Source organism: Cyprinodon tularosa, unplaced genomic scaffold (genome assembly GCF_016077235.1).
Source record: "Cyprinodon tularosa strain WSP-4 unplaced genomic scaffold, ASM1607723v1 ctg1, whole genome shotgun sequence".
NCBI classification, from domain to species: domain Eukaryota; kingdom Metazoa; phylum Chordata; class Actinopteri; order Cyprinodontiformes; family Cyprinodontidae; genus Cyprinodon; species Cyprinodon tularosa.
The window spans coordinates 859,573-872,311 of record NW_024037781.1 but is presented as its reverse complement, the minus strand read 5'-3'; the positions used below and the strand labels follow the sequence as shown (position 1 = coordinate 872,311).

At 37.4% G+C, this 12,739-nt stretch overlaps 1 protein-coding gene across 2 annotated transcripts; it reads left to right on the top strand.

Annotated features, from left to right (window-relative positions):
• The first annotated feature begins 81 nt into the window (after nucleotides 1–81).
• Nucleotides 82–11,163, top strand: chst10 (carbohydrate sulfotransferase 10). Of its 2 annotated transcripts, none has more exons than XM_038278699.1 (6): nucleotides 82–136; nucleotides 4,493–4,644; nucleotides 8,897–9,003; nucleotides 9,100–9,325; nucleotides 9,436–9,541; nucleotides 9,675–11,163. In XM_038278699.1, the coding sequence occupies exons 2-6, from the start codon at nucleotides 4,551–4,553 to the stop codon at nucleotides 10,225–10,227; spliced, it is 1,086 nt and encodes a 361-aa protein (XP_038134627.1). In that variant the 5' UTR covers nucleotides 82–136; nucleotides 4,493–4,550; the 3' UTR covers nucleotides 10,228–11,163. The 2 variants fall into 2 exon arrangements, with proteins under 2 accessions (XP_038134627.1, XP_038134558.1); XM_038278630.1 differs by lacking the exon at nucleotides 82–136 and adding an exon at nucleotides 4,111–4,252.
• Nucleotides 11,164–12,739: the final 1,576 nt, after the last annotated feature.

Genomic DNA, 12,739 nt, shown 5'->3' with positions numbered 1-12,739 from the left:
AGAATAAACGCAAGCGTGACAAGAAACGGCAAAAAACACGGATCAACATTGGCACGGCATTTACACGATGGAAGTCACTGATGGAGGAAAAAGGTTTTCAAAGTGACGCTCAAGTTGCCAGTTTTCTGTTGGACAGGTAAGGCCACAGCTTCATAAAATTACCACAGCTGATAGTGGCGTGTGTGAGTGTGAGAGAGACAGATATATGAAGCTGCATATTAGCGAGCTACGGATATATACCTCGGTTACTTCTCTCCGGCTCCTTTGGAGATCTTCAAGCCTTTTCTCCTCTGCTCTAGTCAACCCCCGCTGGCACCTCTCTCTCGCCTGGCCCTGGCTGCACTCCCACCCCGGCCTCTCTGCCCTCTTCCTCGCCTTGTAACCCCCGTGCCACAAACAAGACTTGGACTCTGTAAACGGAGAATATATATTCTTCCAGCGAACACAATCTCGCTGTCAAACTAATGATTACAATTACTTCGTCTGTTTATATCACCATGCAAAGCAGCTCACCAAAACGTCACAACGATGTAGAAAAAATAACGGGTATATTTATTATTATCAAATCTATACCCTACACAGACTAATGAAATACTATCTGTAAAATTATCTATGTAAACAAACCTCATTACTTGAGAAGGTAGGTGATGCGGACGTCGTGGAAGACATTTTATCCCGTAACGCTCGCCGTACTGTTGGGGGGGAGAAGCGGTGGGGGGGAGATGTTCATGTTGCTGCAGTCTGGACGTTAGATGTCGCTGAAAATTACACACTGTAGCTTTAAGCCCAAGTTTACAAAACTCATTTGTTCCCATGATCTATATGGTGAAAAATTACAGGTGTTTCTTTTTAAAGTGTCCTAAAATTCTGAATAAGAATTGGAATGATGAAGCTATAGATAAATCTATCCAGAAGTGTTAGATCTATAAGGAAACTAGGTTATAAAATTAAGAAATATTAAAGCAAATATCAGAACTTTAGGGTATTTTAAGTCTACCTTTTTAGTGACGTTAAAAAAAATGTTCATCATAGGAAATGGTTGAAGTGTTTTGAGTAATGCATCTCGGAGCATCAGAAAGGTATTGGTTTAAAATGCAAGTTTGTTTATTTCAGTACTTGCAGTTGTATGCAAAAAAAAAAAAAATAGGGCCTAAAATTTAATTCTTGCAGATTACTTCAATGTTTATTCAGCTCTCATGTCAAATAAGAAAAGATCTTTAACTGAATAAAAGTATTTATGTTCAGACTTCAGTGTATGTTTCAGGCTCAAGATCATTGCGAAGCATTAATAAACAAGGTTGTGAAGTTTGAAGAAGGGTTAAGTGAAACATTAGCGTTGAAATGATTGCGCAGTCCGACTTCTTGCCTGTGGGTCACACCTGGAGCCAAATAGGAGAGGCATAGGATATTTTCACAGGATTTCTATGGGGCAGTAAATTGAATGAACTCAAAGGCAATTGAAAAAGTTGTGAACAGAATTTGACTTGGTGGTAAATTTTTCTCCACCCCTTCAATATATTCTGACTTTTCTGTCCATCTTGTTACATATTTAATCTATAAAAAGTATGGCTATTCAGCAAGACCAAATTTTATGTTTATAGACTATTATTTCTATGCACAATGCTGTGGTGAAAGTCCCTAATATGTTGAAACAAGTCATTTTGAGCCTCACTAGAAGAAAATTAGTATTTCATAAATACCAGTTGAGGTGAAATGTTTTGAAGAAACCAAATACCTTGAAACTATTTTAATCTCACTCAGATTATTAGATTAAATAGAGATGGTATTTACCTATTTTAGTTCTGGTATATTCTGCAAATTGAGCTTGAGACCATTAACATTCTTATATTCAAATAGTATTTAGTATTGATTTATTTGATCAGTTCTATAAAAACTATGCGTTGCAGTTGAGAACCTGCTGTACAGCAACATTAAAAGGTTCTGATTTAATCCAAGAACAACCTCTCAAGATGATGCAGCATCTAGCCACACCCACTGTCTGCACCTAATATTTGAGTTGTTCCTTATTAAGTTAAGCTTAATACACCATTAATTCAAGACTAATCTAAAGAGTGAACAAGAACATACCACTCTACCTCAGCACATTAAAGTTAGCAGAGTTTCTCCATATTAATGTTTGACGTAAACAGTTTAGTGACTTATTTTTATCATTGGAGTTTATGGTGTGCTTGATGACCTGTCATTCAAAGACTGGTTTATGCAGGTCAGAGAGAATTATGAAAAGGATTTTTTTTTTTTTTTGCCAAGTGTGCAGAGAGTTTATAAATAAACACCTTTCTGTGATCAAATAATTGCTGTCACACCTCCGCATCAAACCAGTCTTACCAGTAACAGATAACAGACATGTCTGACATGGTTCTCAAATGAACAAAATCCAAAACATGTTCACTGATTCTGACATGGGCAAAAGAAGAGAATGCATGAAGAGGTCTCACTCAAAACATGCTTGATTTTGTACTGGTTGTAAAAAATATTGTAGAGGTAGTTAAAGGTAGTTGTAGTAGTGATTGTTTGCCAAGCCAAACATCCAATTAAAGTTCCTTTAAGGCACTACTAAGGCACTCAAGGAAAAAGAAGGTTCAATGTCCAGCCTTGATGATGGTTCTGGGTGGTTTATTTTCTATTTCAGCCAACAATGAAAGAGTTCAAACTTTTTCTTTGTCCTACCTCTCTTGGTCTGGTAAAAGATTATAGACCCCAAACCCAAAATGCCTGCTGGTCCTTTCCCAGGCCCCTACACTTATAGAAAGTGGACTGATCCACATCACTTCTTGATTAGTATAGAATCAACAAATATTAACCTGCTAATAAACTCTCTAAAAATACAAAAAATATCAAATGTAGGAATTAATAATTAATTAAATTAATAATTCAAATGGACAAAGAAATAAAGATTAAATAGCTCCAACAGTAGTAAACTCAATACTGGGGTTGCTTTATTAACCCTGTTTAATAGGTAACATTGACTAGAACTTATAAATGTGAGTTAAGTCAAACCAGAGCACATTGTTCTTTGTAAATTAAATTAAAAGTTTATTTTAAATGGCATCAAACAGTCATTTTTAAGGACCTGATTCCCAGAATAACACTTTGAAACTCTTTTTCCATTCCAATCTAACGATAGATAAAGGTCTCAAAAACAAGTTTATGGAAAATCCATACTATTAACTGAAGTAAATTGTTAAGAATTGTATTTGTTGCTCTAATTTTGTATAAGAAACATTTTCTTTGTTTGTTTCTATACATTTTGTCACTTTTACTGCAGGGCACTGACTTCTAACCTAAATTGACAAGACAGGCTGAAGGAACTTGATTGTTAATATTTTTAAAGCCTTTTGTCCACTATTCACATCTCTTCCAGTTCATGTTATGGTTTATTTCCGCACAGATCATGGCAGGAATTCCCCCCATGAAAGCCTGAATAGATCTGGAACAGGGAAAAACTTCCAAAGCAGTTTTAGAAAGTATTCAGAGAGAAGGAAATGATAGAAAAGATTTAGTATTAGAAATCCAACAGAGTCTATATAGATTATATGGGGGTGGCATGTTGGGTGTAAAAGGCAATGAAAAGGCAGATAAATTAGCAAAAAGGGCTTTAGAGGGAACAATAACCATTACAATTCCTTTTGGGAAAGGGAAAAGTAAATAACTTGTTTAGAGTAAAGAAATGGAAAAATGCCAAAAGAGGTGGAATGAAGATAAGAAAGGAAGAGAATTATATAAGGTACAGAAATCATTATTAAATGCAATAATTACTAATAGAAACAGAAGGGAAGAAATAATAATGTAAATGACAATTTATATTTAATAGGGAGGAAAAATTGTGATAAAAGTGAAGGAACATAAAAGGGAGAAATTAAGAATGTTGGTTGACAGGCAAATAATGGAATCTTAAAGAAATATTGGGAAATGAAGGAAATATAAAAGATATTCACAGATTAAGGAAAGCATTATTTATTTATCTACAGAATACAGAATCAAAAAATATATAATTTGATGTAAGGCAATGTTGCTACACACTGATGTACAGTAGGTGGCGGTATGCACCTTAAATCCGCCATAATAGAAAAAGAAGAAGAACAGGGAAAAACTAAAACATGCAGTGACGCGGTGGTATCGCTAGGGGGAGGTGTTCAGTTGTTTGCAGGAGGATGTTGTGGACGCAGCTCCTGTAGCGCTGACAACCGCTTAGTCCTGATTCCATGTAGCTGTGAATCAATTCAATTTAACGGTAAGCGGAATTGCATAGATGGCTCTCTGATTTTTGGGTTATTTATAAATCTTAAAATGATAAATTAAAGCCTCTTAACCGTCGGGGACAGGCAGGCGTGGTTTGCTAACTGACCCAGCTAGCCAGTAGAGAACATTTAAATGAACTACTCTGTCTGCTGTATAGTGATTCATCCCATCGAAACCTCCTTATATACATATAACATGGGTAATTATATGTGTTATTTCTGTGGCTGCATAGAAACATCGGAGCAGGTGCGGGTTTTCGCCTTCCATGGCCGCGGGCTAATGTGGGCATCATGCGGCACCAATGGCTGCTCCTCGGGGCTTGTGGCTGGGTCCTCCTCGTCCTCATGTTCGTCAGTAAATTCATCAGTTTAAAAACGGATGAAGGTGAGCTACTTTCTCCTCTCTCTGTTACTCCTAAGTACTTTCCCTTTTGAGCACTTTAGGTCAGGGGTCAGCAACCCAAACTGCTCAAGTGAAACCGTTGAACATATGTTTCACCTCTGTCCTACTACACAAAGCTTCTGGAAAGAGTTGAAAGATGGCCGTTGAATTCTTTAAAAATTAATGATGTCCCACCATTTGCACTAAATGATGTCATTTTTTATATGGACCATCTTCCCCAGACTGTTTCTTATACTATTAATGTCCTCCTGCTGTTGGGTAAATATCATATCCATTGTGCTGAATGGAGAAATTCTAAACCTTCCTTTCACTGGTTTATCAATGACTTTAAAACATATTTTTCTTCTCTTAAAAAGATTTTTTTTAAAGACAAACATGCCAAAAAATTGAGACTTGATTTCTCCAAACATCTGCTATTTTAAGTGCATTCGCCTCTTTGTTTTTATTATTTCTATGGCTCTGTCTATGTTTGATTTTAAATGTTTGCTATGATAAATCCCCTGTTAGTTGTCGTAACTTTTTTGTTTTTCTTTTATTGTAATTGATCTTTATCTGTTCATGTACACCTTTGCTATCCTCTCTGAGAGTATTTTTTCATGTAAATGTTTTTGACTTAATTAAAAACTAATAAATAAAATAAATCTGTCTGGAGCCACAAAAATGTAAAAGTCTTATATGTGCCAGCTATGTCAAAACGGGCTCTAAGTGTATTAGACCACTATAGAAAATAACTATGTGGGCTTAAATATATAATAAGCGTTCATGATTAAATGTTTATCCTGGAGTAAATGTCACATAGCAGCATGAGGTGAGGGACGAGCAGTGAGCGCCCTCACCACGCGCTGCTTAACTGCCCTTTAAGTTTTGTTGCATTGATGAAATGATAGAAACACGATAAAGGAATCTTTCCATGGTGGACGTGTTTCTGTTGGGAGGAGCTGATTGAGTCATCAGGAACTGACATCCATCAGAGCTGTACTCTCCAACCCTTGAAAGCCTACATCCTCCGTCACCATTGCTCCTTGGTGTGGTTTATATTTTGAGGATCTGGGGGAAAAAATGGAAGAAAGTTCACATACCTACCTGCATCAGAGCACTACCTTTTTGATCTGTGGACGGTTTTCTATGCTTGCAACAAAACTAGCAGCAGTAGGGGAGTTTGGAGATGCAATCCGCTTCTTAAATCTATCTTGGCACTCCTCTAATTTATCCAGAAGTTCTGCAATCTCACTTTTTCTCTCACTCCCAACTTGGTGGTGGGCTGCATATTTAACTTGCTTTCCCTGGAAATCCCTTTCCAGATTTTTCTTTTTATTTATTTAACAACCTGTCATTGCAAAACAAAAAATGCAGGCAATCCTTCCGCATTGATAATGAAAGCAAATGATTTGCTCCATTCTTTGAATCCTCTTTTCTCATCAGCCATCTTCCTTTTTTTTCCCTCTGGGATCCATGGTCCAAGACACACCCACCGCTTTGTTTGCCTGGCACCACGCTGCAACCACTGATCACTATGGCTATGATGCAAATTATTATTTACATTTATTTATCATACAAATGTTTAAATCATTGGAAAGCATAATCCATTTTTATTTGACCTCCTGCACATCATATTAAAACAAACAGGTGAGGGCCAATGCCTCTTGGAAATTTTTTGAAATGTTTTGATATTAAATTGCATCAAAATCTGTGAGTAGATTTACCTCTTTTTCTCTCCAACTCGGCTTGCATTAAAGCAAATTTGAGGAGGAGATTCCTTCTGAAAAGATAAAATATTTAATCACCCTCTCCTGATGGAGATATGTTTAGAGTTTTTGTGCTCAATAGGTTGTTCCTGGAAAAAGGACATGCCATTTCCAGCACTTCCTTCTGCAGATCTCAGCTTAATAGGAAATATTCTGGATTAGTCCAAACAACCCTGCTACTGAGCGCTTTTTTAGAAAAATGATTTGTTATAATTTTAATTTGGGTAATGGCTTTCTGAAATGGAAAATGAAAACAGATATGCAGGAATTTATGCCAGAAATTACTCTGGATTACCACTAATCCTGCTTTGCAAAATATATTTTTGTTGTTGATTTAAGTATTTTCTTTGTAAATATGTTGCTCCTTAAGATCCATCTACATGGAGACAACAACAGTATCTTTTGAAAAAGGGATTTGGATAAAAAATGTTAGTGCAGGCAGCGTCACTGAAAAAACAGCAGCATGTATGCGTAACCCATTAGTGGTGCTCTGACTTGCTCCGTTTGAATACAGCAAAACAGTGAGGTCTCTGAAGCCAATGTGGAAGTGTGATCGGCTCGCCATAAAACGCACTGTCCAAATAGTGCTGAAAATGAAGCAGGGTGCTTCCTTCCGTGGTTCATTTAGCATAGGGACATCCTGATCAGGTGCTTTGGTCATATAAAAAACATGGTGCAAAAATAAGGCATTGATATGGGATTATTTTTTTTCTCACTCACTGTTTACATTTGATCACTGCTGCACTTTAACAAATGGAAATGTCATAAGAGCTGTACGCAACAAAATTTCAGCAACAGAATTGAACAAAAACATAATCTGTACTTTTGTGTGATGCATTAAAATGTATATATTTATGTTTTTATTTTTCAGCAGGGAGAGTATAAGCCTTTGACATTTTTGTAGCTTTTGTTTTAGTTTTTTTTTTTTGTTTGAAGTTCATTTTTCAGAAAGCTGTAGTCCTCCTAATTTGACAAGCATGATATATAACAAGCTTCATCAGTTCTGGTCCTCTTGGGCTGGTCACTTGCACCTTTAAGACACTTCTCTGCTTTGATACACCCGATTCAAATAATCCGTGACATTAAAAGGACTCTGGAGAAACTTGATCAAATGCTGAGGAGGCACTACAGCCATTTGATTAAGATGTAGAAGCAGAGATACGCCTAAAATGGTGAGGACAGCCGACCTTGAGGGCTGGAATTGAGAAAGCCTGATATAAGGGCTAAGATAACTGTTCATGAAAACGTATCTTTATTTGTTTACATTTTTTTAAATGTAAGTCAATATACAAAAACATACATGCATGTGAAATCAGATGTTTCATCTGTAATAGGCCTAGTACAGATGTCACAAATTTATAAGTATGGATTGTCGACCCTTGGTGAAGCTGTTCTGAACAGATAGTGGAACCTTATATTCAATGTATATTTGTCTTATAAAAAATAAAATGTGAGGGAATCAGGGCTAAGACCAGGAAGTAAGAGCTACTACTGATCTGAAGTAAATGCAGAAACAACATGCATGTGGGTTACAGTCCTTTCACCGTGACAAAAAATGTATTTTTAATCTGTCAAAACACCTGATGTGATGCTATGCCTTAGCGTTAAGCTAGCTTTGCAAATACACCCAGCTGCTCACACACTAGAGTCGACCTAAAGGGGATTGCTTTGTATTTTTTAAAGGTAAGCCAAGGATTTAGAAAGAAGTAACATTCTGACATAGTGTAATGGGGACTTGGAGTCCAGTTACCCCATGAAATATGTTTGATTTTGTGTTCTGTTGTATTAAGTTGGAACAAATAGTTGGGTTGTTAGGGTTCTTTATTGTAGTTTTGTTTGGACATTTGAAAATGCATTCTTGTAAAGCAGAAGGACCGGTCATCCTGCCTGTGGAAAGAAAGTGTAAATATAAATGTCAATTATTTTTCCTTAGTTTCTGTTTATGTATATGTTACTTTTCCTGGTTTGGCTCATAAGGCAGAATGTGGCAGAAAAGGTGAGAAGTGCTCCAGGTGCAGCAAACAGAAATAATCAGGAGGGTAGTTTATGATGGGTTCTGTTAAATTTGATGGGGTTTTTGTGATTGACTTTAGATTAGTTTAATTGTTATGGGTTGCATTTATGCAAATATTAGTTTGGTTGTATAGTTTGTTTTGGTTTAGGTTTTTATGTGTATTAATTTTGTTTCTTTTTCTTCATAATCCCTTTTCATTGTTCCTTCCTTCATGTCACCTGAATTGAACTGGGTGTGTTTGTTCTTTTTAATGTTAGAGGGTGTAAGTGAGCTGAAATTCATTTTTTTATTGGCTCTCGATTAAATATCCGGTCAAGCTGACACATAGGATCAGGTTGATTTTAGATGGGTTTTTTTTCTTAGTCAAGAAATTTACACTTTTAATGGCTTGCTTTTTTTGTTTCACCTAGATTATGTCATTTGTGTTAAAACAAAATTCTCAAATGTTTAACTGTGTATTCTATGTTTTTCTCAGGTTACAGACAGACGCCTTCCCAAAGTTGGACAGTTGGAGATGCAAAGGTGGTGAAACCAGCTTCTGTGCAGAGCCCAGTTAAACAAACTCAACCCCCGTCTCATCAGGTGACTAATTTAATCATTGTCAATTCCCTTACAAGTTCTATCCCTATATAACGAGGAATCATGAGGCATTAGTTTTCCTGGTCTCTTTTGTCTCAGCCCTCCGAGTCACCTACGGGAACATATTGGCAGGAGGTCTCAGAGAGACGACTGGGACATCTTTCAGCCGTGTGTAAGAACAGCAGCCTGAGGAATCAGACTCACGTTTCCATCAGCAAGTTTGTCCTCGACCGCATCTTCGTCTGCGACAAACGCAAGATCTTGTTCTGCCAGACGCCTAAAGTGGGGAACACACAGTGGAAGAAGGTCCTTATTGTGCTGAATGGTGAGTACTGGTAGGATGTACTGGTGTTTTACTGGGAGTTTCTTTAAAGAATAAAGCTTAAGTTTAAACCCGTTTAAAGTTGATGTTTCTGGATGTCATTGCTGCTGCAGGAGGTTTTCCCAGCGTGGAGGAGATCCCAGAAAACCTTGTCCATGACCACGAGAAAAACGGCCTCCCCCGCCTCTCATCGTTCTCTCCGCAGGAAATAACAGAAAGGTTAGTTAGCAAAAGATCTCTAGAGGAGATGAGGGACGTTTGTAGAGTGATGAGAATGGAACTAGGGGATCTACTATCCGTCAGGAGAAGATCCAATGTTTAACCTTTGATTCCTTGATGTGTGCCTCCACAGATTAGACTCTTACTTTAAGTTCTTCATCGTCAGAGATCCCTTCGAACGTCTCATTTCTGCATTCAAGGACAAGTTTGTGAAGAACCCCCGCTTCGAGCCTTGGTACAAGCACGACATCGCCCCGGCCATCATCCGGAAATATCGCAAAATCCACCGCGAAAGCGACCTTGCCGCCTCCGGCCTGCACTTCGAGGACTTTGTCCGTTACCTTGGAGACGCAGAGGGCCGTCGGCGAATGGACCGGCAGTTCGGGGAGCACATCATCCACTGGGTGACCTTCGCGGAGCTGTGCGCGCCGTGCGAAATAAAATACAGCGTGGTCGGGCACCACGAGACTCTGGAGCACGACGCGCAGTACATCCTGAGAGAGGCCGGCATCGAGCAGCTTGTGTCGTATCCTGCCATTCCTCCCGGAATCACGCACTACAACAGAACCAAGGTGGAGCGCTACTTCTCAGGGATCAGCAAACGGGACATCAGGCGTCTTTATGCGCGATACGAAGGCGACTTTCAGCTTTTTGGTTACCTGGCTCCAGAGTTTCTACTCAACTGAAATAGCGCTGATTTTAAAAGAAATAGCTATGGTGATGCAATAGAGCGTCCTGTGTGCCATAAGAACTGCAGACTTTAAAAATAAAAATTAACTCCTGCTTTAATTTTGGCAGATTTGGTTAAAAATACTCTAATGTTGATAATAAATGTATTTATTTGGGGATGTTTTCTGGAGCATAGGGCATGGGTTAAGGTATATTACCATGTGACAGGCACAGAAGCTGAAGAATAAAGGTTTTTATTAGCTAATTCAAAGAAAAATGGTAAATTAAATCAGCTGTGAATGGAATGACGACTGAATTATATTAAATATCCATGCCCGTCTCCTTTTACTTGTGATCCAGGTGTACAGCCTTGTAAATGTAGCGATATTATTGCACTGTTTGGATGACCAGATCCAGAGATGTATCCTATTGGAGGAAGTTATGGATGAAGCTCAAGGTGCATCTCCATAAATTAGATGATTGTGGAAGTTAATTTCAATAGTTCGACTGAATCTTTGGTACTAATTCCTCACGGATTTACGATATTTTAGATGCACTTGTGAGCGGAAAACAAGTGAAGGAAGAAATGAAGGCTTTTATGACTTATTGAGCAACATGACCTTTTTTACACTTTTATAGTAGTTTGCTTCGACCATGGCAGATGAATGTCCTGTCCAACAGAAACGGCATAACAGCTGGAATCGCCGACTACCTTCATGCTGCTGCGAATAAAAACTGACACTGGGTTTTAAAAGCTACCTTTTTCTACATGAAATGTAACACTAAAATGTTAACATTATTTGCAATTAAACATTTGTATTAAATGTTTCTCTTTATTGTGTTAACTTGGTGATTTGGGGTTGCAGGTTTGGAGTTTCTGAGTTGTGAGGAATTGTTGGGTCCCTGTGGGATGTTGTTTCAGACACTGGGTTAAAATAAAATGTGTAAAATACTTTTGCTGTCCATAAATGTTTTCTTTTTTTTTCTTTACACGGCGATCGTTTCTGATTTTTGGGGTTGTTTGCTTATGAGGATCAATATTTTTGTTAATCTCAGACAGGAGGTTAAATGCACTAATCATCAATGTTAATATGTTCTTTTTTTATCTTTCAAAGATTCATTTGACAATTTGCAGATCAGACATTGGATTAAGAGCCAAACATTAGAGATATTTCCTAATAAACCAGAGGAAACTGCTTGAATCATGTTTATTAGAAATAGGAATTGGAATTAAACTGTAACTATGATGACAACAGCTGGAGCAGATTACTAAACCCATCTCAATATTAAAAAAAACAGGCAAACTAATTTTAATATTTTTCCCCACATGTATTATCCCCCATATAGGTTAAAAAAGCTGAATGCCAGAGTTGAAGGGCGTCTGTAGGGGATCTTCTTCATATGCTATGAAATTATGTACACTTGCAAACTTACTGGAATAACGATAAAATCAGCAGTTTGTGGGCTTTCTTTAGACTGTGACCAAAGGATGTGGATACTTGGAGATGTTATGTCCTTGAAATTAAATTCCTGCAAAAAATACTTTGTTTTGTTGGCATCATCTGCAGGAAAAAAGTGTATATTTAAAAACTAGAGATCTATGGAGCCTCCAAACAAGACATATTTGATCAACGAACTGTTGTCATCCTGCTATTTAGCCAATGTCCATTTGATACATGGGAAATCAATGAATTTGACCAGATATGGAGTCCCTTTTTGAACGTTCTAACCAGATTAGACCTGAGAGACTGATCAGTATTGATCTTTACTGTCTTGTTTCAATTAATCCAATATTTTTGTTGTATCATTTTCTCTTAATTCTGGCCTTTCAAAAATATGGTTAATGCTAAATGTAATATTACTACATGTGTTGCTACATGGAGATAGTGGGTGAGGTGAAAAGAGCAATATTGTACATTGGATGTAGATTTTGTATGGACATACATTCTGAATATATATATATATCATAAGTAATGCCCCTGACCCACTTCCAGATGTTTGATCGAGCTGAAATTTTGCATGTGACGTTACTTAAATCTCTTTAGATTAAATAAGAAATTACAGCTCTGAACTATTTGTGGTTTCTGACTTACAGGTGTTTGAACTGAGTAAAGTCTGAAATGGAGCCTGTTGAGTGTGGAGCAGTGATCCGATTTTTCTATTGGAAAGAACTCACACCCCACTTTTAATGAAATGAAAGTAATTTATGGTGATGATGCCCGTTATATGACCTTGCAAAATGTTTTACAAGGTCATATTATGGGACATTATCACTATAAGTTACTTTCATTTGATCAAAAGTCTCCCATTGTGTGCGTCCCTTCAAATGAAAAACTCAGACTTGACTCAGTTTTAACACCAGTAAATCAGAAACCACAATTAGTTAAGAGCTGTAATTTGCTATTTAATCTATAGAGATTTAAAATAATTCACATGCAAAATTTCACCTTGATCAAACATCTGGAAGTGGGCCAGGGGGATTACTTATTGAACGCCACTCGTATATATATATGTATGCATATATGTATA